At 66.1% G+C, this 24186-nt stretch overlaps 2 protein-coding genes across 7 annotated transcripts; both read left to right on the top strand.

Moving 5' to 3' along the window:
• Nucleotides 1–1720: 1720 nt before the first annotated feature.
• MCRIP2 (MAPK regulated corepressor interacting protein 2) lies at nt 1721–6746 on the top strand. 2 transcript variants are annotated; one of them, XM_047098084.1, is made up of 5 exons: nt 1721–1844; nt 1947–2064; nt 5676–5803; nt 6034–6135; nt 6366–6746. In XM_047098084.1, exons 1-5 carry the CDS (start codon nt 1793–1795, stop codon nt 6434–6436), a joined length of 471 nt encoding a protein of 156 aa, XP_046954040.1. In that variant the 5' UTR covers nt 1721–1792; the 3' UTR covers nt 6437–6746. The 2 variants fall into 2 exon arrangements, with proteins under 2 accessions (XP_046954040.1, XP_046954039.1); XM_047098083.1 differs by having other exon boundaries at nt 6034–6746.
• Nucleotides 6747–7658: 912 nt separating this feature from the next.
• Nucleotides 7659–23930, top strand: WDR90 (WD repeat domain 90). 5 transcript variants are annotated; one of them, XM_047098003.1, is made up of 43 exons: nt 7659–7676; nt 8027–8118; nt 8225–8401; nt 8489–8597; nt 8784–8954; nt 9233–9347; nt 9432–9499; nt 9789–9892; nt 9981–10190; nt 10310–10372; nt 10608–10676; nt 11261–11371; nt 11450–11595; nt 11665–11722; nt 12222–12340; nt 12460–12603; nt 12688–12818; nt 12888–13004; nt 13227–13462; nt 13687–13826; nt 13992–14122; nt 14562–14692; nt 15055–15216; nt 15435–15563; nt 15831–15961; nt 16041–16081; nt 16271–16402; nt 16537–16719; nt 17063–17160; nt 17711–17813; nt 18144–18265; nt 18429–18588; nt 18684–18874; nt 18963–19131; nt 19253–19364; nt 19513–19684; nt 21715–21837; nt 21924–22164; nt 22278–22408; nt 22518–22661; nt 22737–22856; nt 22943–23027; nt 23519–23928. In XM_047098003.1, the coding sequence occupies exons 1-43, from the start codon at nt 7667–7669 to the stop codon at nt 23728–23730; spliced, it is 5613 nt and encodes a 1870-aa protein (XP_046953959.1). In that variant the 5' UTR covers nt 7659–7666; the 3' UTR covers nt 23731–23928. The 5 variants fall into 5 exon arrangements, with proteins under 5 accessions (XP_046953959.1, XP_046953961.1, XP_046953957.1 ...); XM_047098005.1 differs by having other exon boundaries at nt 21990–22164; nt 23519–23927; XM_047098001.1 differs by having other exon boundaries at nt 12688–13004; nt 23519–23930.
• The last annotated feature ends 256 nt before the right edge of the window (nt 23931–24186 follow it).

Here is a 24186-nt window from a genome sequence, read left to right as displayed (position 1 = left end):
ACTGCTTCCCTTCCCTTGGCTTCCTGGAGCCAGCGTAACAAATCACGCCAAGCTGGGTGGCTTAAAACAACAGTAAAATATTTTCTCATGCTTCTAGAAGCCAAGTCCAAGGTAAAAGTGTCTGCTCACTCCAAAGGCCCTATAGGAAGATGGTTCCAGCTGCTGGTGGCCGCTGTTCTGCATGCTGGGTGAGGCCCCACCCCTCTGTCTAGCTGCCCCTCTCCAGCTTGGGGATGGGATCCCAGCTTCTCCACCAAAGGCCATGTTACCGGCCCCTTGCAGGGGGTTCCCAGCCAACTTGCCTTCAAGGACAGTGTAGTCTAGGGGAAGGGGAGTGAGTCTGGGGACAGAAACTTCAGCTCCCCAGGCTCCATCCCAAGCTAGGGTGTGTCCTGGGGGCAGCGAGGCTGAGCCTACATCTCTGGGGGAGACCAGCCCTGCTCCCTACAGGTGCCTTCCTCCTGCTGTCCCTCCCCGCCCCCCACTGGAGCTAACCCCTCACAGTTCCCACTCCCCATGTTGTGCTCTGTGCCTGTTTCAGCCCTGCTCTGAAGGGGAAGTGTAGGGAAAGTGGGGCTGCATTTGCTCCAGGGCCACTGCCCCTCTGGTGGCAGCTCCCGGACTGAGACATGGCCCCACTGGACTCCCCAGGCCCTGGTGCCTGCTGCATTCAGCCTCCTCAAATACTTGTGGGAACAGTGTAGGAGCCCCGTGGGAGCCACACAAGCCTCGGGGGTGGATTCCAAGACCCCTGGACAACTCTGGACAGAGTGTTTTCTTGGGTGGGGGGATGTTAAGGATTGAATTCAACCAAATGGAGGATGAGGGGAGCCTTATGCTGAGCCCACCAGGTCCTCGGGCTCCAGAGTGCCCTGGTTCCCCGGCCTCAACCTGAGGAGCTCGGAGCAGACTGTGGGCTAGAACGAAGGAAGCCTGCGGGTGGGAGGCCACCTGGCCCCTACATTCCAGGCAGGCCTGGTCCCCAGGCAGCTCTGGAGGGGGACCTCTATGCCTCCAAGAGGGCGGGAGTGGGAGGTAACTGCTCCCTTCCAATTGGAGTTAAACAGGCAAACCGGGCGTCCTCACCCACCTTCTCTCTCCCCAGGATATCACCCTCACGCTGGTCCCAGTCTATAAGGGGCCTCCCCTCCCTGAACCTGGGTGGGGACCCTGGCATGGGAGGCTGAGTCAGGAAATGGAGTGCACCCACTATTCCTGTCCCCTGGAGTGGAAGGGAGATTCCCAGGGCGTTGGGTCTCTGCCCAAACCCAGGGGGCGGACCCACTTTTTCTGGTCTCTGGCCCAGCAGTCCCAAGACACAGGCCCAGAATGCCCCGTGATACTGGCCCAGGCCCACGCAGGCACCTTGGCCGAAGCTCCCCGACAGGAGTGGGGGCAAGCCTTGGTTCCAGGGTCCACACAGAGCGTTCCCAGCGCCTGCCAACGGCCCCGCCTCCCCCGCGGCTCACCTGGCCTTCAGGCGGCCCAAGGCCGGCCCAGGCCTCAGAACGCTTCCTCTGCCTTGGCCTTAGGCCATGCGGGGTGGGGCGCTGGTTACTGCGGCCCCGGCCGGCCTCCCAACGGCCCGACCTCCGCCGCGTGCCCCGAGGCCGACCGGTACGCGCGGGCCCTTTAAGGGCCGGGGGCGTGTAGCGGCCCGCCCCCTCCCCGCCGCGCCCGGCCGCCGGTTAAAGGGGCCGCGCCCTGGGCCCCCGCCGAGTGCGAGCCCGGGCGGAGGGCAGGGCAGGGCGTGCGTCCGGGCGAGCGCGCGGGCTGGCTGCCCGTCCGCACCATGTACACCATCACCAAGGGGCCCAGCAAGCTGGTCGCGCAGCGCCGCACAGGTGCGTGGGGCGAGGGGCCGGGGGCGGGCAGGGCCGCCGGGGGGAGGGTCCGCGCAGTGACCGCCCAGCCTCGGCGGCGGCTGACGCGCCCCGTGCCCGCAGGTCCCTCGCAGCAGCAGGTGGAGAGCAGGCTCGGCGAGCTCCTGAAATGCCGGCAGCCCGCGCCGCCGACCCCATCGCCCCCGCGGGCGCAGCCGCCGGGACCCTGGCCCCTGTCGAGGTGAGACGCGTGGGCCGGCCGCCGCGGCACAGAGAGGGTGACCTTGGGGAAGGTTTGCGGAGACCCGGCCACATGCCCCGGGAGGGCGCGGGGGCGGGGCATCCGACCCCGCCCGCGCGGGCAGCTCCGGCTTCCGCACCTCGGCGCCTCCACCTCACCTGGCACCTGGCTGGGTCGGAGGGGCCGGGCTGGATGTGCACGAACCCCTCTCCCGCGCTGGCCCTGTGGGATCCTGGCGACCCCGAGCGGGGAGGAAGCTGACCAGCTCCTGGATCGGAGGAGCTCCACGCGGCTGACTCACATGCCCCGGGCGACCTTGGGCGGCAAGGCCGAGGTTTGAGGCGAGCTGCCCAGGAGGACAAGAGCGAAATATCCTCGGGAGTGCTGGCCCTGAAGGCCTCCTGGCGCTGGCCCCGTCCTTGCGGAACCGGCTAGGGGAGAGGGTGCACGTGGTTCCCTCTGGCCCTGCCAGGCCACTGCTCTCCTCTACCCTTCACCCACAACACCCTGGCTGGGCACTGGGAGGCCTCCCACAGATGGTCAGGGCTTGCTGGAAGCTGCGGTTTTCTGCCTTTTTATGATCACCAGTTTTGCCAGCCTACACCCCCTGTGGCCACAGGAATGGCAGTCCCAGTCAGTTTGGCCTCCACGTGACCTTGACCTGAAGGTCAGATCCTCTCCATCTCCCAGAGCTGAGCCTTTTACTTTTTTGTCTCGACTCTGGGCCTGTGGTGTCACTTATTCTGTGCATTTCCTGGGCCCTGGGCTTTCTTCTAGGCCCACAGAGGCCTGAGGCCGCCTGCACTAGGGCTGTGTGTCCAGGCAGCAGATAAACAAGCTGGCTTCGCTGAGGAGGGTGCAGGTGACGGGCGCCTGCCTGGAGGGGGCATCCTGTGGAGATCTTTCTGGGCCGAGACTCTTCCCCGGGGGGCCTTCTGCTGGGGGCCGGTTGACACTTGGATCCTAGTGGTGAAAACGTTCTGGGCCGGCCACAGGTGTGTCGTGGGGAGACAGGTGCACGGGGCCTTGGGGGGTGACTCCTGGGACCCAGGCTGAGCTATACTATTGCCTTGTGATTTCAGCTTGGGTCCTCACAGCGGCCCTACTGCCCAGAGGAGTAAACGAGACCTAGGCATGTAGCCACCTCTGGTCACCCAGGCAGACAGTCTGGGACCCAAGTGGCCCAGGCGCTCCACCTGGAGAAACTTACCACCATCTGCCCGTTGTCGCTGGCCCAGGGCGCATCCGGGACACAGCTGGCAAGTGCTAGGGGAGAAGACGGGACAGACAGACCCCCAGGAGGCCTCGCCTTTGTCCTCATCTGGCCCTAGCCAGTCGGGCACACTGCAGCCTGCCAGGCCAGGGGGGTGCCGACCAGCCTGGCCTGAGGGAGCGTGTCCCTCAGTGTCCCGCTTGTGTAGGGAGTAGTGAGGCACGCTGTGTGCTCGCTGGGCCGGCCCACTCCCTTCCCAAATCACTCCCTCTTTTGGAGCTGCCCCTGCCCCCAGTCCCAGTTGCCTTGAAAGGACCCTGTCAGGAGGCCAAAGCAGCCTGTGGGTCCTCCCTACCCCCTCTCCTGCACCTTCTCGGGCCCCCCCCCCCAAAACGGCTGCAGCGTTCCTGTTGTTCTCTCTGCTGTGCCTTTGTACTGCCCCAGCATCCCGCACCCTGACTGGCCGGTGAGAGAGGGCGTGTCTGGGCCGCTGCCGCATCCTCTACGCCTGGTGCCCTACAGGTGTGCCAGGTGTCTGACCAGCTAAATATACAGCCTGGGGTTCCAGCCAGGCATGGGTCTGGGCACTGGCCGTGGTGGTGAACAGGCCACGTGGGTCTGTGCCTCTGAGGAGCTCTTGCTCCCAGCGTGAGACCGACGGGAGAGAAAACATCAGTGGAGGCGATATCCGTCCTTGGGAAGAAAATAATATGACGCCGCGTGACCACCTGTGGTCATGTGAGCAGGTGGGGGAGGCGGCCTGGGGGTTTTACTGAGCTGTGGGCTTTGAGGTCAGACAGGTGTGCAGTTAAGTCCTGAAACTGCCACCCATAGGCAGCATGTGACTTTGGGCGGGTCACTTCCCTCTCGAGTCTGGGGCCCTGGGCTGGAAAACGGGTGGACGGTTGACCTCAGGGGTCGGGGAGGAGACTATGTGACAAGATACCCAGGTAGGCCTGAGCAGGGGCACTGGAGCATGCCTGGGGGCACCACCCTTGGGAGCAGGCACAGTGTGGCCTTCATCTACAGGTGCACGCTCGAGCCAGTGTCCTTTCACCAGAAGGCCTGTGGAGGGGCCTTACGTAAATGACTCCAGGCAGCAGGCAGGTGGGCGCCTGCCCCTCGGGCCCCTACGCAGCCTTGGTCAGGCCACCACCGTGGTCCCTGTGATTCACAGCCTATGGCTGCAATTCCCTTTTTTGTTTTGCTTTTTTGATGTCCGGCCTCCACTTTCCTGGAACCAGCAGCCTTTGTGGGGGCGGGGGTGGCAGGCGAGGGGCTGTCCGAGTCAAGGACAAACCTTCACACCCCCTGGCTGGTGCAGCTCAGGCCTGGGAGGAGCCCCGCCCCTCTACATTTTCTTGGGCCACCAGACCCTGCCGGCCCAGAGCTGGCGGGACCGGTGCCCCTCAAGACCCTCCTCTTTATTTTAGTGGCCCTCTCAGCCAAGGAGGACCCCCGAGCGGCGGTGGGGCACCTGAGCCCAGGAAGGCGAGCAGGCCGGCGGGACCGCGAGTGCCTGGCGGAGTGGCACGTGCAGCCCAGGACTCCCGGCTCCCACCTCCTGCTGTAGGTGCGGGCCCCGCCCCCTCCACGGCCCCGTCCTGGGCTTTGTGTGTGCAGGGCCAGGCCAGCTGCCGCCAGCTGGAGCGGCCCATCACCGCCCTGGGCCCTGCTGACTGGGACAGACCCAGCGGCTCCCTGGACATCCCACACCCAGTAGGCTGAGCCCCGGGCTCCCGGGGACCGCCTCTTCACTCAACATTCCCACCCCTGTGGGCAACAGCGGTGCCTGGTCTGGGGCCTGCAGGGTTGGGCTGGGGTTGTAGTCACGCCTTCCCGACCCAGTGGTCTTCGGCCAGACCATCACTTAGGGCTCATCCCCACGGAGCCTGGGGCGGCCAGGAAGAGGGAAGGGCTCAGACCACCTTCTTGTTTGGGTCCTTCCTCCCACACTGGGGGTAATGGTGAGACGGAGAAGCTTTTGTGGGGGAAGAAGATGGCCGAGAATTGTGCTTGGGACAGCGTGACCCGGCAGTAGCTTAGGTCAGAACAGGGGCTGCCGGAGGCCTGGCCCGTCCTGGGGAGGCGGGATGCAGGTGGCAGCAGGGGTGCCCGGGAGACCCTTGGACAAAGAGCACCTGTGTGCCTTGAGCAGGGAACCCTGCTGGGGATCTGGGACATGGCTGGGGACCGCAGGTGTGAACTGAGCTGCTGGGGGCTCGGGCCTGTGGGGAGCGGCCTCGACCACCCCTGCAGCCGCCCTGAAGTTCAAGGAAGTGCCTGGGCTGGGCCCGGGCCCGGGGTGGGGGTGTGTGGCCTGAACCTGCTCCTGGAGCTTTGCCGGGCATCACCTGGGCTCTGGACAGTTGCTGACTGGCTCCTCCCCCCTCCACAGCCCGGGGCCAAGGCTCGTGTTCAATCGGGTGAATGGCCGGCGGCCCCCCGTCACATCTCCATCCCTTGAGGGGACCCAAGAGACCTATACACTGGCCCATGAGGAAAACGTCCGATTTGTGTCTGAAGGTAGCGTTGAGGCCCGAGGGTGTGGCTCGGGCCCCTGTTCCTCTTCCCCACTGCCACCTGACTCAGAGTAGCCAGAGGGCCGGGCCCTTCCTCGACTCTCTATGTGTCCCATGACCGTCCAGGGGACTGCCTGCTCCAGTTCTGGGCTGGGGTCCAGGGTGGCCACCAGGCTCTGGGCGGAAGACAGGATGCCAGGGCCCTGGCTCAGTCCGACTGCCCTCTCCCCACAGCGTGGCAGCAAGTGGAGCGGCAGCTGGGTGGTGGCCCAGCTGGCGAGAGTGGGCCCAGGCCCGTGCAGTATGTGGAGAAGACCCCCAACCCCCGGCTGCAGAGTGAGCCCTCCCCTGCCCTCAGGGAGTCCCCCCCACTCCCTCTGACCCTGACCTGGGCCCTGCTGGGTTCTAGCCCCAGGGGATTGGGGAGGGCGCTTGAACTTGACCCGCTTTTTCCTAGCGCTTGCTACATTTGGGCCTGGGTGAAGGGCTTGCGGTCAGCTCACAGGGAGAGACACTGACCCACCTGGAAGGCAGCGTCACTGCCCAGCCTTCTACTGTGCCCGCAGACTTCGTGCCCATTGACCTGGACGAGTGGTGGGCGCAGCAGTTCCTGGCCAGAATCACTAACTGCTCCTAGCCACCTTGGAAGGAACCGCTCCCCTGCAGGGCCCAAATGAGCCTCATGGTGGACCCCTGCCAGGAGAGGACCGCGGCGCCCTGATGAACTGCTGAGGCGGACCATGCTCCACCCTGAGCCCGGCCAGGCGCCGGCCACACCTGAAGTGCCAGCATTTGGACTTTTGCACCTGCTGACCCCTTGGTCCGGCTGTCCCATGCTGCCAGGGGCTGAAACTGTCTGACCTCAATCCTGCTCACTGTGCCCAGGGACCAGCCCCTAGGGCTGGCAGGGAGGAGCTCCAGGCTAATAATAAAGTCGAGAAACTGCCCTTTTTGAGTGGCTGTTACTTGGTGCGTGGGGGGTGGGGTCAGGGTCCTCCTGTCCCTGTGCCGCGTCCAGCCCGACCTTTCCTTGGCTCCACGGTGCGGTTCTGCCCAGTTCTGGCCCTCCTGGGTCCTGACAGAGGTGCCGGGGCCCTGGGCCAGCTCCTCTTCCTTGGATGTCACTGGACCTACCCTGCACCACCCGGCTTTCTCTTCCCTTGGCAGGTGCTTTACCCCATCTCCAGACCCACAAATGTTACGAAACTAGCCCTGGGATACAGTCCCAGTGGCTCGGGGCTGGGGCCGAGTCTCAGGACGCCTAGTCCTGTCTCTTAATACCCCAGAGCTGCTGGACACTGAACACAGGTGAGTTGCCCTGTGAAACACTGCTTTGCTTCTTGGGTGGGTGGGGTTGCCTGCGGCTGACACGGGACCGAGTGGAGTACCCCCGGTGTGGACGGCATCGCTAGAGGGCTGGAGGCAGCAGGTGGAGCCCAGTCTGGGCCGTCGGTGGGTACGGACTAATTCTGCCAAGCGCGTTCCCACCACACATGGTGTTCCCGCTATACAGGTGGGCCCCAGAGAGGCCCCTCCCAGGTCCCCGCAGCTAGACTTGCTAGAGCATCCCCGCAGGGCCCCGGCTTGAGAGTGGCCGCAGAGGCCCGAGGCGCCCGAGAGGCTGCGGACAGCGAGCCAGGAGCACCCTCCGGCCGTGACCCGGGCCGCGCGACCGGACTCCCGGCCGATCGCAGTCACGCGGCCACCACCGCGCGCTCTCGCGCGCCCCGCCTCGCCGCAGGTCACGTGGCCCCGTCCGCGGGCCGGCGGAAGCGGCGCCGTTGCCAGGCGGCCGTTGCTAAGCGCGCGCTGCGTGCCCTGCGTAGGGTGAGCGGCGGTCTAGGCGGGAAGTGCGAGCCGGGACGCCATGGCGAAAGGTAGCGGCGCGCGGGAGCCCGGGGCTCGGGGTCCGGGGTTCGGGGACCGGAGCGTACTGAACCCGCGCTGCCCCAGCCGGGTCCGCGCGCTGTGATCGCCGTCACCGTGGGGGGGGGGGCGTAGAGCCAGACTTTGGCCCCTCCCTGGAAGGTCTGGAGGCCCACGGAGGGATGCCGCTCTCCTCTCCCAGGACCCGCAGGGCTCTGGTACCTGGGGACGGGTCCCCCGTCCCCAGGACGCGCGGGTCTGGCACCCGGGGACAGGTTTCCCCCAAGGACCCGCGGGGGTCTGGCACCTGGGGTCAGGCCTTCATGCCCGTGGGGGTCCTCATACCTTCGTGACCCCCCAGCGTGGCAGCACCCGTTCCTCAACGTCTTCAGACACTTCAAAGTGGGCGAGTGGAAGCGGTCTACTAAGGAAGGCGACGTGACTCCTGTGACAGTAAGTGGACAAGGGGCTTGGTGGCAGCAGCAGGGACCCGTTCGCTCCTGAGACATTTCGTAGAACCACCCAAGGGTCACGCGTGTGCTGCTTTGTCTCTTTTCAGGATAAGACTCTCAAGTGCACGGTGTATCGCATCCGGGGTTCCGTGTCTGCCGGGAATTACATTCAGCTCCCCCAAACCAGCACCCAGTCTTTGGGGCTGACGGGACGGTACCTGTATGTGCTGTTCCGGCCCCTGCCCTCCAAGCACTTCGTCATTCATCTGGACGTAGCCACTGAGGTGCCGAGCTCGGGAGTGGGGGCTGGGGGGTGGGGGCTGCGTTCCTGCAGCGCCGCTGGTCTTCTCATGGTCGTGCTCTGCCTGCAGGACAGCCAGGTCATCCGTGTGTCCTTCTCCAGCCTCTTCAGGGAGCTCAAGTCTACGGCCACGTGGCTTCAGTTTCCCTTCATCTGTGAGGCCGGGACGTCTAGGAAGGGTGAGGTGGAGGCCGGGAGTGAACAGGATTCAGCGGTCCGGGAGAGGCAGCCTGGGAGCGGGCAGGGAGGTGGGCAGGCCCAGGCACAGGGGTAGGCGCTGGGGGGCACGCGTGGTTGCGGCCAAGTGCAGCGCCGTGGGCTGGCCGCCGAGAGCACGGGCACTGATCTTGGCTCATGCTGTGCAGACCTGGCTGGCGTCGCCCCCTCGGGTGCCCGCTGGACGTGCCTGCAGCTGGATCTGCAGGACGTCCTCCTGGTCTACCTGAACCGGCGTTATGGTCACCTCAAGAGCGTCAGGCTGTGCGCCAATCTGCTCGTCAAGAGCCTCTACACCAGCGATTTGTGCTTTGAGCCCGGTAGGCGCCGCAGCCCGTACCCAGTGCTCCTACCGCAGCGTCCCCTCCCGCTGCCCGTGTGCGCCTCCCCTCCCTCCGTCCCGGGGTTCTCAGCAGGAGGGGCTGGCATCGCAGCCGTCTTGGAGCCCCCCGACTCCTGAGGCGCCCGTGGGGGGCAAGGGGCAGTGGTGGCTGGGCTGGGGACCGGGTGACACCGTATCGTCCCCCGGTGTTGAGTCTCGCCTGTGTGGGAAGAGGGAGCCGGCTGGGCTTCCTCGAACCGGTTCTGCCTTTCGTAGCCGTCACCGTTGCCGAGGCCCGGCGGGCAAAGCTGCCTGTCACTCCTGTACCTCGAGAAATGGCATTCCCCGTGCCCAAGGGGGACAGCTGGCACGAGCACTACGTCCACATCCGGTGAGCGGCTCTGCCCGTCCTGAGGCGGCTGCCGAAGGGAGGGCAGGGCAGTCTGGACGCTGACTCTCCCTCCACCCCGTTAAGGTTTCCAAGTGTCGGCTCAAGAGCATCTTCCGAGCCGGCTCGGAAGAGCCGCTCCCCTCCTGAGGCAGGTGGGCCTGTGGGGTCAGCAGGGACGTGGAGCGTGGCAGGAGCGGGTGTTGGCACCGTGTGGGGGTGGTGAGCCTGGCGGGATGGGGCCCGCGGGGGCCGGGCCTAGTCTGGAGGCCGTCCTGGGGTGCCGGAACCGTGCGGGAGGTTGTGTGGGGTGCCTGCTGGTCTCAGACCTCGCCGGGGGCCCAGAGTGGAAGGGTGGGCTGCGGCCGGAGGAGTGGCGAGGCCAGGGCCCACGTTCTCCCCAGGCCTCTGTGCTCTGCTCCACACGCATTTGCTCTTTTCCAGTTTTCCGGGGGCGCGTGCGGGAGCTCGTCCCTCCCCCAGTGGCTTTCAGTAATCCTTTCCTGGACGGCGTGTCCCCCGCGGTCCAGATGTTTGGCCCCACAGCCGTGAGTGCTCCTGCGCCCTCGGGGATGGGGCTGGAGGGTGGTGGCCCTAGGGTGCTGACAGGCACTTGTACCTCTGCGGTCTCGCCAGGCCCGGCCTGTGCCCAGGCCCCTTCCAGAGGTCAGCTTGTTCTGTGAGCACTCGGAGGTCCCCAGTATGAACGGCCCCCGTGACCGTAGCCAGGAGCCCTCGGCCAGGGCGGAGGTCACTGACAAGCACACAGCCGGCAACGGTGTTCACACGGCTGCCCCGGAGTCAGCCGTGGTGCCCGTGGCCCTGGAGGATGTGGCCCCGCGCCAGGTCAGTGCCTTTTCCAAGGAAGGTAGGGGCCTCGAGTGGGGGTGAGGCCTTGAGGGAGTGGGGCCTTGAGGAGGTATGGACAGGGGCTGCTGGGCTTCTGATAACCGTTTGTTTTCCAGCCTCCTGGCAGAAAGCAGAGCCGGCCAGAGATGACTTTGGGCGAGACTGTCTTTGAACAAAGAGTAAGGAGGCACCAAGTGATCTTCAGGGGCCTTGGACTCCAGGCAGGGAGGGGCAGGAGCTAGAGTCCCTGGAGGATCCGCACTGTGGCCACATCCTGGCTCCCTGCCACAGTGCAGCTGGCAGCCACGAGGACGATGACACTTTCTCGGGAGGGAGGGACTAGCCCTGGCTGGTGCAGTCCCAGTGGATGGGGCCTCGCCTCCTGGGGTCTCACTGGGACTTTGTTTCTTTCAGAGCTTTCTTCCGGATCCGATCCTGAAGCTCAAGGGCGTCATCGGCTTTGGGGGCCACAGTACCAAATGGGTGAGGGCTCTTACGTTCTTTTTGGATCACATGTCAACTACACAGAGGGTGCAGTGGGAGAAGCCTGTGTCTCCCCAGATTGCCTCTGTGGACACCTAAGCTTCCTTGGGGTGTTGAGGTCCTCAATCCCATGCCTGCACGTGGCTCTGTGTTTTCTTAGTGGACGTGTGGACTTCCTGTCCGGACGTCCCTTGCTTGTTCCATGAGCACAGGCTGGGTCGGCACTGGCCCGGCTGCTTGCGCTTCCGTCGGCCCGAGAACTCGCACTTGGCTGTGTGAGGCGCTGATGCTTGTCGTCTGGCGTGTGGGGCTGGGCGTGGGCGCCACCTCTGGGTCTCTACGGTCCTGTGCTTACCACGAGTTTCTGTGGGTTCCGGTGTTTCGTTGTCTGAGCCCCAGAGTTTCTTGTATCGCAGACGGGGTTCAGAGGAGGCCCTGTGTGTGTGTGTGTGTCTGTGTGTGTGTGTGTGTGTGTGTGTGTGTGTGCGCGCGCGCATCCCGGAAACACAGGGTGGGGTGTGCCGGGGTTGAGGGGGCGTGAGGCCAACCGGCCTGTGACACCGGACTCTGGCCCCCGTGCACAGGCCCTGTGGACCAAGGATGGGGCTGCGGTGGTGTACCCCTGCCACGCAGTCATTGTGGTCCTGCACGTGGACACCCGGGAGCAGCGCTTCTTTCTCGGCCATACTGACAAGGTGGGCACCGCCGGCCCGTCCCCAGGGGGGCTCGCGCCTGCAGGCTGAGCCCCGTCCCTCAACCTGCCCCCTCCCCAGGTCTCTGCCCTGGCGCTGGATGGGAGCGGCTCGCTGCTGGCCTCAGCCCAGGCCCGGCCCCCAAGCATGCTGCGTCTGTGGGACTTCCAGACCGGGGGGTGTCTGTCCCTGCTCCGGAGCCCGGTCCACGCCCTCTGTTCCCTTAGGTGGGCGTGGGGCCTCTGAGGGGTGGGGGGCCAGCCCCAGCGACGCTCACCGCCCGCCTGCCCTTGCAGCTTCTCCAGCAACGGGGTGCTGCTCTGTGGCGTCGGCAAGGACTCCCATGGGAGAACGGTAACGGGCCGGGGCTGGGGGCCAGGGCGAGGACCCCCACGGGCGAGCGGTAACAGGCCGGGGCTGGGGGGCCGGGGCGCAGGTAGAGTCCAGACTGCTTGGGAAGCAGACCTCCCCGGCCCGGCCTCGCGCTCCGTGCGCACCGTGTAGTACGGCGGGTTTTCAGCCCTCCCGGACAGGGGCAGCGTTTATACAAGGCACGCTGTCCTTGCTGGCCGTGTGTTACACGTCAGCTCTTCGCAAGTCCGCTGCGTCCACGGGGTCTCCTATGCTACCGCGGGTCCGTCTCTGCTTGTGGGTCGGTGTTCGCCGTTTCCGCAGACGCGCCCGGCTTCGAGCGTCTGTGGGAGCTGCGGGGTACGCGCGTAGGCCGACATGCCCACGCTCCTGGCCGCCGAGGGCCCAGGCGGGCTGGTATGGGAAGGGAGAGCTGAGGCGTAGGGGAGGCCAGGCGGGGTGGGTGGGCGGGCTTCGGGCCCTCAGCACGGGTTTGTCGCAGGTGGTGCTGGCCTGGGGCACAGAGCAGGTGGGACGAGGAGGCGAGGCCGTCCTTCTGGCAAAGACGCACACCGGCGTTGACATCCAGGCGTTTAAGGTTGCCTTTTTCGATGAAACCAGGTGATTGGACTGTCCTTGCCCTGCCCCTGCCCCTGCCCCTGCCCTGCCGGGACGGGTCCTGGGCAGCCCCTCCTGCCTGGCGTGCGGACTGTCCTCAGTGTCGGGTTTCTGCCGGGCAGGATGGCATCGTGCGGGCAGGGCGGCATACGGCTCTGGCGGCTGCGAGGCGGGGAGCTGCGTTCCTGCCCCGTGGACTTGGGGGAGCACCGCGTGCTGGAGTTGACCGACCTGGCCTTCGGGCAGGCCCAGGACAGCCATACGCTGTGAGCCCTGCCCTCGCTCCCGTAACTGGCTGGCTTCTGCTTCCTGCTGCCCCTTTGGCCCTCACTTGTCGCTTTCCCGAGCAGCTACGTGTGCGGCCGCAGCGGCCACATCCTGGAAATCGACCACCGGCGCAGGGCCGTGCGGCGTGTTCGCCGCCTGTTGCCCACACAGACCCCTGGCGGCCACTCCTCACAGAAGCAGCCATTTGGCGCAGGTGGGTGGGTCCCCTGCTGCGTGGGGGGAGCGGTCCCGATGCTTTGGGCTGACGCTGCCCACCCCCTAGGCCCCGGCATTTCCATCAGCAGCCTCAGTGTCTCCCAGACCACGTGCGCCGTGGGCTCCGATGACGGTTACGTGCGCCTCTGGCCCCTGGACTTCTCCTCCGTGCTCCTAGAGGCAGGTGGGGCCATGACACCGACTGCCACCGCCAGAGCTGCCGCGGGAGGGCCGTGTTCTGGGGCCATCCCTTGGCTAGGAGGCAGTCGCGGGCTCCAGAGGGCTGAGTGCTGAGCCCAGAAGCCGGTGGTTATGGGGGAGCTGCAGGCCGCAAGGAGACGGGTCTGTGTGGGTAGGGTAGGGGCTGAGAGGTCGCCGAGCCCCTCTCCTTCCCCCTCGCCTGCAGAGCACGAGGGCCCGGTCTCTTGGGTCTGCGTCAGCCCTGACGGTCTGCGTGTGCTGTCCGCCACCCTCTCGGGCCACCTGGGCTTCCTGGACGTCCCCTCCCGAGAATACAACACGCTGGCTCGCTCCCACACTGCGCCGGTGCTGGCCCTGGCCACCGAGGGCAGCCGAGGGCAGCTGGCCACCGTGTCCCAGGACGACACCGTCCGCGTCTGGGACCTGGCGACCCTGCAGCAGGTTGGGTGTGGCCAGAAGGGAGGCATGGCGGAGGGGGGGGGGACCGGAAGGCTGCAGGCCACCCTGGGGGCCGGTGGGTGGGGCCCAGGCAGACGTGGAACACAGGAGGGCCCGTGGGGCCTGAGGGCTCAGGCCAGCTGGAGAGTTTGGCCGACGGGCTCCTGAGGCCAGAGGCCATCTGGTAGCCCTGCCTCTGCGTGCCCTCACGGAGCCCCGCCCTCCAGCTGTATGACCTGAGGTCCCCCGAGGAGACACCGCGCGCCATCGCCTTCCACCCCACGCGGCCAGTTCTTTTCTGTGGCTTTGCCAGCGGGGCCGTCTGCTCCTTCAGCCTGGAGGCCGCTGGGGTCCTGGTACGGCACAGGTGGGTGCCCGGTGGGCTCCAGCCCCACAGACACCCGTGGTGGAAGCTGACGTGGTGTGGGGGGGCAGCTGGGCAGGGTGGGGGACGGCCCTCCGCTGCCCTCCGGGGACTCGGCCAGGCCCGGCTGTGAGAGGTCTGGGCAGTGGGTGTCCCGGTGTGTTACAGGCGTCACCAAGGAGCGGTCACCGGCCTGGCCGCCAGCCCCGACGGCAGCTTCCTGTTCAGCTCCTGCTCTCAGGGCACCTTGGCCCAGTACCACTGCTCTACCACCCGGTGCCGCGTCCTGCGTGTGACAGGTCGGGCCCCCCGGGCCCCCCCCCCCCCCCCCGGGCCCTCCAGCCGTGTCCTTGTCGGGTCCCCGCGGGGTGGGGCTCGCTCGCTACCCAGAGCTCCGGGGTGAGGGTGGTTTGGGACTCCTCGGCCCCCAGGTCCGTGCAGGTCCGTGAGGGTCTGTGCCAGCCTGCTCCAGGAGCAGGTGTGTGGCCTGAGCGCCAGGTGGGGGTCGGCCCACCCCAGGGCACCCCCCGAGGCCATCTGTCTGTTTTCTCTCGTGGCTGCCATAACTCGGGCCAGCCAGGTGGTCACCTGGAGAACCTGCCAGCCACCCCGGCAGTAGCCGGGTAACCTCTGGGCTGGTGTTTCCCACAGCTGGGGGCAGGTTTGGGTCCTGACCCGTGTCTCCTGCGGGTACCCTCTCTGCACCCAGTTGACCGTGTTCCCCCGTGCTGCCGGCAGCTAACATGGTGTGCCGGGATGCCCACCCAACCCCCAATGCCCTGGTGGTTAGCGGGGACAGCCGCCTGCTGGCTTTCGTGGGCCCCTCCAAGTACGTGGTGACCATCGTGAGCACAGCCTCCCTAGAAGAGGTGAGTCAGCTGGAGCTTTCTGTGTGTCTGTGTCGGCCCGGCCGGCAGACTCCGTGGGGATCATCTCTTGGCTGCTGCGTGACTGCCCTGGGTTCCACCAGGGTGGAGGGAGGCAGGGAGGGGCAGGGGCTCTCCTTGGCCTGGTATGGAGCCGGAGGGAGTTGAGGGGGCAGCTGGGACGCTGTGCTTACCTCGGAGAGGGTCTAGGCTCCGCTGCCTTGACTCAGACACAGCGTGTGAGCCACAGGCAGGCAGGGCTGCTGAGTAGGGGCCTGAGGCCGCCCGCCTCCCGCGCTCTGGCCCTGGGGGCGTCAGCTCCGTCTGGAGGTCGTGGCCGGTGGCTACTGGCTGCTCTCCCCCAGCTGCTGCGAGTTGATGTCAGTGCCCTAGAGCTGGCCAGCAGCCGCCTGGACTCGGCTGTGGCCATCTGCTTTGGCCCCGTACCCCCCGGCCACCTGCTAGTGTCCACGTCGTCCCACACAGTGGTGGTGCTGGATGCCGCGTCGGGCCGCGTGGTCCGGGAGGTGAGCCCGGGGCTGTGGTCAGCGGCTTGGCTTCTTTTTCTCTCTGGGTTCCAGCTTTGGTACCTGCAGTGCCTCGAGGAGTCGGGGGGCGGGGGGCCCTGGGCCGCCTGCTGCTCCTCAGAGGGGGCGTTTTCTGAGAAGGGAGGAAGGAGAGGCTTCTCCCATGCGGGGCCTCTGTGAGCTTCAATCTCCCTTCACTGACAAGAGCCCTCTTGCAGCTATCAGGCGTCCACTCTGTGGCCTGCCCCTCCCTGGCTCTCAGCAGGGACGCCCGCTTCCTGCTGACGGCCACTGACCGGGTCATCAGGGTGTGGGACTACCCGGCCAAGGCCAGCCCCGGCTGCCAGGTGGGTGCCGAAGGCAGGTGCGTGGCGGGTGGTGGGAGGGCAGGTGGAGGACGATACCCTCAACTCACCCTATGCCCGCTGGGGCCTGACACCCCGGAGGACCTCTTGCTCAGGCCCTGGTCTGGAGGGTCGGGGGGTCACGGCCAGGCCTGCAGGATGCGTCCGCTGCGTTAAGCGTGGAGCACTACTTCTGTCCCGGCGCTGGGAGGACCGTGGTGCCCCGGCCATGCCTTGAGGGTCTCTGGACATGCCTTCTGTTGCCCCCAGGTCTACATCGGCCACTCAGAGCCTGTGCGCGCTGTGGCCTTCGCCCCTGGCCAGCGGCAGCTCCTCAGTGTGGCGGATGCCATCTTCCTCTGGGACGTTCTGGGTGCCCCCGGGAGGTCACCTTCGGGAAGGCGAGTGCCCGCCCTCGACCCCTGTCCACCAGGCCTTCGGCTACCTGCCCCCCCACCTGACTCTCTTGTTGCCCCGCAGTGCCGGAGACTCACCTGGGGCACCCCCGACCTGCGAGGCTGGTGAGTGGCCCCACCACGTGGGTAGGCTTTGTGGTGATCTCTGGGGCCGGCTCTTCAGTCCCTGTGGGTAGCACAGTGCCACTGCCTTTCCTGGGGTCCCCGGTGCAGAACTGGGGTGCGTGGACACCTGTCTGTATGTGCTGTGTGCGCCCCGGGCCCTGAGCCCAGGCTGACCTCTTGTGTCTCCAGGCCCAGGTGCGAGGCAGCCGGAGGACACCGAGGCAGGCACCGGTGGGCTCCCCCGGCAGCAGGTGCCTGTGCCATCCCAGGCTTCCCCACTCCAGCTGGGCGCCCGTGCTGGGCCCCTCAAGGGTGCTGACGGTAAGGGTGGGGGTCCTGGGAGGGGCTGTTGGGTGGAGCCAGCATGCTTCCCTCCGGGCCTCTGGGGAGGGGCAGGGGCAGGGGCGAGGGAGGGAGCTCTGTTCCTTCCTCTCACCTTCCCCGCACCTCCCCAGGTGCTTTCTCCACATCAGATGAAGAAGGACCGTCCCAGGAGAGCCACAACCCCGAGGGGCTCCATCAGGCCTCAAGCCTGCCCATGCTGGTGAAAGAGGCCAGCGGGGCTGGAGATGGGGCCCAGGGGGCTCCCGGGGGCACCTGGGGCTTCAGCATGCATCCCCACTCCTGTGGCTGGGCCAGTAAGCAGAGGAGGGGCTGCAGGGTGGGGCAGGGACACTCATGACCGGCCGGCCAAGGTGTCTTGTGGGTGCCAGGTGGCCTAAGGGAGGCCCAGCTGCTGACAGGCTGAGGTTTACCCTGTGAGGTGTTCCCTGCAGGGCAGGTAGGCTGGTCTGGGGCCCCCGCCGGGCCAGGCTAGCAGTGGGATGCAGCCTGAGTGCGCCCTCGACCTCAGGTATCCGGAGCGGGTCAGGCCCTTGTCCCATCCGGCAGGGCCAGCCGACCGTGTGCGAGGAGGGGTCTCTGAACGGTCACGGTCACGGGTGCTCTGACATTCCGAGGCCTCTTCCTTCTCCCTGCCAGCTGCTCGGAGCACCACAAAAGCCCAGGCCCGTCCCTCTGCTCGCCCAGACTGCTACAGGCACTTCACTGCTCGCTACAAGGCCTCCTCGCTGGTCAAGGTCAGTTGGGGGCATCCTCACGGCACCTTCATAAGGAGACGCTGCGGGCCCCGGGGTGGAGGGGGCATGGCCCTGCGTTTTCTGGGAGCCTTCTTTCTCCCTGGGAAGCTCAGTTTCCTGGGGTCTCCCTGGGGTGGCTGCCATAGCCCTTGGGGCCAGTCCCCCTGCAGCTCTCCCGTGCACCTTGTGTCTGCACTCTGGCTTGGCTGGTCAAGGCTCTTACTGCCCTGCTGACACCCACAGTGGCCCCAGGTGGTGTCCTGTGGAGCCTTCCCTTCCCCCCCGCCCCCGCCGCCCCTCCCTCACCTGCGCCCTCCCGACCCAGGTGCCTCCCCCACTGCCTGCCCCCAGCGTTCACACCTCTCGGCTTCCCTGGCCTCTTACACAGGCTTTGGGGCCCAGGCTCCTGTCATTTGTCTCCTGGGATCCTGCATGACCTAAGGCTTCATCCCCGGCCCCGGCCTGAGGGGGGAAGAGCTTGAGACATTGGGGGGGGGCGGGGTGCTGGGTGCTGTGCCGGCGCACCATCGTCCTTTCCGTGTCCTCGCAGAGTGCCTCTGTCCCCAGTGCCCGAGTCGAGCGTCTGCTCCTGAAGGCCGTCGTGGGCTACAACGGGAACGGGCGGGCCAATGTGGTCTGGAAGCCAGATACAGGTGGGGCCACGGCGCACCCTGGCTCCCAGCCCAGAAGCCGCCGCGGGGAGGGGCCCAGCTCTACCCACCCTTAGGTGGCTCTGAGGCTCTACCCAGCCTCAGAGCACGCGAGCCCTTGCCGCCGCGGGGGGCTTGGGTGGCGGGCCCAGGAGGGATCCCCGAGCTGAGGCGTGTTCTCCCGGTAACCAGTCCTGTGTTCCATCCCGCACGGACCCGTGCCGCCTCTGAGCTGGGCTTCCCAGGCGCGAGCGCCCACGGCTGTGGAAGCAAACAGGGAGGAGGCACCCTGGGTCCGGCCGACTGGCTCAGGGGTGCCCTCCCTGCCCCCAGGCTTCTTCGCCTACACGTGTGGCTGCCTGGTGGTGGTGGAGGACCTGCATTCTGGCGCCCAGCGGCACTGGCTCGGCCACCCCGAGGAGATCTCCACCCTGGCCCTCAGCCACAATGCTCAGGTGCTGGCCGCACGCCCTACCCTGTGCGCCCGGGGCCGGAGTGCACTTGGGAGCCTGGATTCTTGAGAGCCACGCTGGCTCTCCTCCCCAGAGCAGGACGGGGCCCAGGGTGGGCCGGTGGGCCTCGCCCTCCTGGTTGACCGCCTGCCTTCCGGCCCAGCAGATCCTGGCCTCTGCCTCGGGCTGCAGCAGCACAGCCTCCCGCTGCCAGATCCGCATCTGGGATGTGCCTGGGGGCTCCTGCCGGCACCTTCTCTCTTACCACGACACCGCCGTGCAGGCCCTGGCTTTTTCGCCGGACGACGCGCTGCTCGTCACACTGGGTGAGTTGGGTTGCGGGGAGACCGTCGTCTCTGGGCGCGCCTGCCTGTCCTGAGACTCCCGGGAAGCTGATGCATCCACTGTGCGTCTTCCCCAGGGGACTACGGTGACCGCACCCTGGCCCTGTGGAGCGTGGCCACCTGCGAGCTCCTGTCCTCCGTCCGCCTGCCGGAGCCAGCGCACGGCGTGGCCTTCAACCCCAGGGATGCCAGAGAGCTCACCTGCGTGGGCCAAGGTGCCATCACCTCGTGGCTCCTGCAGCAACGCGGGGCTGACGTCACCCTCCAGGTGCCAGGGTTCAGAGGTTGTGGTGGAGGGTGGGGTCTGGCTCAGCCCCGGGACGTTGCCGACCCCCGCTGCCCTTGTGTCCCTCCAGGTGCACCGGGAACCCATCCCTGAGGAGGTGGGGGCGGGCGAGCTGACCTCGCTCTGCTACGGGGCCGCGCCTCTGCTCTACTGCGGCTCCAACGCTGGCCGGGTGTGTGTCTGGGACACACGTGCCGGCCGCTGCTTCCTGGCCTGGGAAGCAGATGACGGCGAGATCGGTGGGTGCCTGACGGAGCTCCCGCGCCCCCTGACAGCTCGGGGCCGGGCCTCTCCCCGGGAGCCTTCGTCTCGAGGTCTGGGCGTCTGGGGAAGCGGCTCATGCCACCTCCTACCCCCCAGGAGTGTTGCTGTGCTCAGGAGCGCGGCTGGTCAGCGGAAGCAACACCAGGCGCCTACGCCTGTGGGCGGTGGGGGCCGTGCCGGAGCTGAGGCGCAAAGGTGCCCGTGCCAGGTGGGACGTGTGTGGGTGTGTCTGGGAGCCAGTGTCCTTGACCCCTTGAGCGGGGCCCTGGGGGTTGTAGCCCCAGGCTGGGGACGTGTCCCCACAGCCCTGGGCCCCGGCTGCCACCTTTTGAAGCCACTCCCCCGCCACGCCTTAGGTCTAGCTCTGTGTTCATGGAGCACGAACTGACCTTGGATGGTGCCATCGTGAGCGCCGTCTTCCACGACAGCATGGACATGGGCGTGGTGGGCACCACGGCAGGGACCCTTTGGTATGTCGGCTGGGCCGAGGGCACCAGCACCCGCCTCATCAGTGGCCACAGGAGTAAGGTGAGGGGATTTCCAAGCCGGACAGGGGCAGGGCAGCCAGCCACACACGCTGTCCTCTGTCCCTGCCTCCCCCAGGTTGTTCCCAGTCCGAGCCCAGCAGTCAGACGGGTTTGTGTGGAAATGGTTCTGGAGGTCCCGCCAGGGATGAGGACTCCACAGCATAGAGATACGTACTTACCCCTTGTGGATCCAGGACCCACAGGCGTCCCCCCAGGCCAGGACCCACAGGGCAGCCCCCCCAGGCCAGAACCCGAGGCCGCCCCCTCCCCCCAGGCCAGGACCCACAGGCGGGACCCCCCAGCCTTTTGGCCTGCTCTGACCTGTTTCTTGTGGTGCCTTTTTTTCTCTGGTAATTGATTTGCCGAAAAAACCATGTTGGCTGCCTTGGAGCCTCCCATGGCCACGGGGCCGGACATGCCTCTCTGCCCTGCGCTCCCCGGGGTCCGAGCTGTCCGGGGGCCAGGCCAGGGCCTGGTCAGGGCCAGTTTGTCCCCGTGGCACCTGCTGAGCGAGCTGTCTCACCAGGAAGCACTCGGGGACCGCTTGCCTGTCCTCGTAGAATGACTCCCTGCTCGGGGGTGTCTCAGGCGGTGCTGGTCTGATCCTTTTCGGGAGAGACGTCCCGGTGAGCTTGCTTCCCCCGAGGCACAGCCGAGGCGGCAGTGGCAGGATAGCCGATCGTCTGGCTTCTGGGCTGGGTGTCCTCGGTGCCAGCTTGGTCCTCCGCATCCAGCAGCGGCCCGCCAGTTTGGAGTGTCTGTGAGCCGCTGGATGGAAACGTGGGTCCCGCAGCTCCGTGCTCACTGTTTCTCCTGATGCTCAGTGAGCCTTTAGGCAGCGGGAGGTTCTAGGAGTTGGTACCTGAGCCCCCCCCCCTTTTTTTTAAATATCTGTTCGTTTGTTCAGATACAACAGTTGCCATCAAAGAAACGAGTTTGAGATGGGTGAGGACTGCATACTTGTTCTGTTCTTGGTGACAGCTGCGTGTTGCAACATAAGCCACGTGCCCTGTGCTTTCTCCGCTGAAACTCTGTGGTTTTGTTACATGCACAGAATTGTACAACCAGCACCACAGTCAAATTTCAGGGCATTTCATCTCCCCGAAAGGGGGCCCCGTACCCTTTAACCATTCAGCCCCATTCCCCTGCCCGGTCCTTGGTCCTCATAGACCAGCCTGTTTCTGTGGATGCGCCTGCCCCGGGCATTGCTTTTTGCCTTCTCTCCCTGAGCACCATGCTTTCCGGGGCTTTCCATGCTGTTGCCTGTCAAAGCCAAGTGCGATCCTGTGGTCCAGGTAGAACTCGTGTCCATTCATCCCCTGGGGCCTGCACGCTTGGGTCCTGAGGCCTTGACCTGAGCTGGCATTTGCTGGCGATCTCCCTCTCGTGTGGAACAAGGTGTTCCAGGCGGCCCTCTGCAGCTCCTCCCAGGACCTGCCGTGGCCGTTTCTTCTCAGAGCCCGGGGTCCCTCCTGCGGGAGACGACATAGAGGTCATGGTCCGAGTCCCAGAGGAACCTGTTACCGCTCAGCCAGTTTTTTATTTTATTTTTTTTTTTATTTTTTAATGTTTATTTATTTTTGAGAGAGAGAGAGAGAGAGACAGAGTGTGATCGGGGGAGGGGCAGAGAGAGAGGAAAACACAGAACCTGAAGCAGGCTCTGGACTCGGTGACGCCGAGTTGGAACTCAAAAACCATGCGATCACGACCTGAGCCAAAGTCAGGAATTGGCCACTTAACCAACTGAGCCAGCCAGGTGCCCCAAATTATTTTTTTAAGTGAGAAGCATTACGAGTTCACGCTTACGCTTGAAATTCACATTCAAGACTAGACCACTTGGGGCGCCTGGGTGGTTCAGTTGGAAGAGCATGTGACCCTTGATCTCAGGATCGTGAGTTTGAGCCCCACACCGAGGGCAGAGATTACATTAGAAAAATGACGTCTTAAAAGAAAAAAAGACCCTGGCCTGCTGTGTCTCCTCTCTGCCTGGGGGCCACGCGGCCTCAGGTGGGGCTGGCTGGCTCCCTGCAGGTCAACGAGGTGGTTTTCAGTCCCAGTGCGTCCCACTGGGCCACATGCAGTGATGACGGGAGTGTGAGAGTGTGGTCCCTGGCCGGCATGGAGCTCCTGACCCAGTTCCAGGTGCTGAACCAGGTACTGGGGGGCACCGGGGCTGAGCCCAGACTATATCCCGGCCCTGCCTGCTGGTGGCCATGTCCTCCCCACAGTGTCCGTCCCAGCCTTGGGGCTGGGCTCCTGTCCTCCACCCTCAGGGGAGTGCTGGTGTGTCCCCGCTGGGTCCCCAGAGCTGCCTCTGCCTGGCTTGGAGCCCTCCGTCCTGCGGGCGTCCCGAGGAGCAGCAGGTAGCAGCAGGCTACAGCGATGGCACCCTGCGTGTCTTCAGCGTCTCCCAAATTGCCATGGAACTCAAGATGCGCCCCCACCGGGCTGCGCTGACGGCCATTGCCTTCTCTGCTGATGGTGAGGGGTGGGGGCCCACAGGGGGACAGGGCAGCCCCCGCTGGGCCCAGGTCATACCTCTGGGCTGGGGTCAGGGGCTTCAGGGTAGCAGAGTGTGGCCCTGCCTGGCCTAGGTCAGACCATCCTCTCCGGAGATAAGGATGGGCTTGTGGCCGCGAGCCGTCCCCGCACAGGGATGACCTTCCACGTATTGAGTGACCACCGGGGCGCTCCGATCTCCACCATCCAGAGCACGAACAAAGAGGTGAGGTGGCCCCACGAGCTGGCGGGGATTGGCCTTGGGGGTGCCGGCAGGGGAGGGGAACTGGGCGCAACAGGGCAGGAGGCACCCACCAGCCCTCACGCGCCCCCAGTGCGGAGACCTGGGGGCAGAGGGTGCCGACCTGTGGCTGGCTGCCAGCTCAGACCAGCGGATCAGCGTCTGGGCCTCCGACTGGCCACGTGGCCGCTGTGAGCTCTTGGACTGGCTGAGTTGCCCCTCGCCCACCCTCACGGAGGTAAGGCTCCTGGTGGCACGGGCGGCGGGGACAGTTGCCTGCCCACCTCACCACAGCGCGCCGTGCCCTCCCCAGTTTCCCAGCCGGCCGCCGCCCTGTCTTGTTGCCTTCTGCCCCTGGGATGGGGCACTGCTGGCGTGTGCGGGTCTCGGCGTGCATCCGGAGGTGGTCTTCTACAGCCTCCACCAGAAGCAGGCACGTGCGCCCCCTCCCCCCGCGTGGTGCCCGGAGCCGGGGGGATCCGAGGCTGGGGAGGGGAGGCTCATGCTCGCTGCCCACAGGTGGTGGAGAAGATCCCACTTCCTTTCTTTGCTGTGTCCCTGAGCCTGTCCCCCGGAGCCCACCTCATGGCCATTGGCTTTGCTGGTGAGTCCTGGTGGGCAGGGACTCCAGCCCGTCTTGAGCGGGGCCGAGTGGGTCACCCATACCACCACCTGAGATGTGCCTCTCACCTCCGTGTCCCAAGCTCCCTATCCCCGAAGCGGGGTGAGGACACCTGTCCCAGGGGAGTCATAGGGTCCAGAGATGAGGAGTGTGGGGTGCCGATTGCTGTACCCAGCACGAGGGCCTCAGCAGAGGGACTCCGTGGTGTAGACTGGGGCCTCGGAAGCCCCATGTTGTGAGGCACCTTGGTGCTGATGGGCCCCCCCTTAGCTCGGCTGCCCCTGGTCCCAGCGGGAGCAGGCCTGGGGGTATGGACGGCACGGGGCTTTCAGCTACACATTCCTCCACAAGGCATCGGCAGCCAGACGGGTTGGGGGACCCCTGGGCCCCGGAGCTGCACAGACACGGGGCCTGGCGTGCGCGGCACTCTGCCTGTCCTGCCCAGCCCCGTGCCCTGTGCCCTCTGCCCGCAGAGCGTATGCTGAGGCTGGTGGACTGTGAGTCGGGGGCCGTGCAGGACTTTGCTGGCCATGACGACTGGGTGCAGCTCTGCAGGTTCGCCCCCTCTGCCCAGCTGCTCTTCTCAGCGGCCCACAGTGAGATCCTGGTGTGGGAAGTCTCAGGCCACCTGGCCACAGAGGAGTCCCTGGGCTCAGGGTCCTGGCCGCCCTGGCGGAGAAGCTGAGCTGTCCCACGGCCTCCCGCTGAGCCAGGGTGGTTTCTAGGCCCGTGTCTACACACCAGCGGACCTGCCGCTGTAAATCGTCAAGAGCCTGGACTTTACGCAAAGTGCTCTCGATCTGAGAGCTTTTGTATGCTGCCGCCCTGTGCGGTTCAAATAAACGTGGGTGTTGCATTCTGGCATCGTGAGCTGGTCATTCCAGGATCCTGCTGCCCTGGCCTGAGCTCAGCCCGCACAGAGCCCCCAGACCTGCTCCCTGCCCAGAGTGGGCGGGTCAGGTCCTCGCGCGGAGCTGCGGGGTGGGGCGGCACCTTGGGCCAGAGCCGCGTCCCTCCGGCGCGATGCCCGCGGTGCCCAGTGTGCCCGCGCGGTGGCGCCGCCGCACAGTCCGGACGCTCTGGCCCGCCTCGCTCGTTAGTGCGGCTCCGCGGGCGGGGGGCGGAAGTGCGGGCGGGGGGC

The sequence above is a fragment of the Lynx rufus genome, unplaced genomic scaffold (assembly GCF_022079265.1).
Source record: "Lynx rufus isolate CCGP_SWC_20201006 ecotype Redwood Valley unplaced genomic scaffold, mLynRuf1.p SCAF_43, whole genome shotgun sequence".
Classification (NCBI taxonomy): Eukaryota; Metazoa; Chordata; class Mammalia; order Carnivora; family Felidae; genus Lynx; species Lynx rufus.
The sequence above is the reverse complement of the archived record's forward strand: the minus strand, read 5'-3'. Positions and strand labels throughout refer to the sequence as shown.

Excerpts from the sequence above, each read along its gene's own strand:
- MCRIP2 (XM_047098083.1), top strand. The coding sequence starts at position 1,793 with ATGTACACCATCACCAAGGGGCCCAGCAAGCTGGTCGCGCAGCGCCGC. Across the intron at positions 1,845-1,946 it reads GGTCGCGCAGCGCCGCACAG|GTCCCTCGCAGCAGCAGGTG; the intron begins GTGCGTGGGGCG and ends CCGTGCCCGCAG. Across the intron at positions 2,065-5,675 it reads GGACCCTGGCCCCTGTCGAG|CCCGGGGCCAAGGCTCGTGT; the intron begins GTGAGACGCGTG and ends CCCCCTCCACAG.
- WDR90 (XM_047098001.1), top strand. Across the intron at positions 8,402-8,488 it reads ATCTGGACGTAGCCACTGAG|GACAGCCAGGTCATCCGTGT; the intron begins GTGCCGAGCTCG and ends CTCTGCCTGCAG. Across the intron at positions 22,662-22,736 it reads CCTCGCCCACCCTCACGGAG|TTTCCCAGCCGGCCGCCGCC; the intron begins GTAAGGCTCCTG and ends TGCCCTCCCCAG.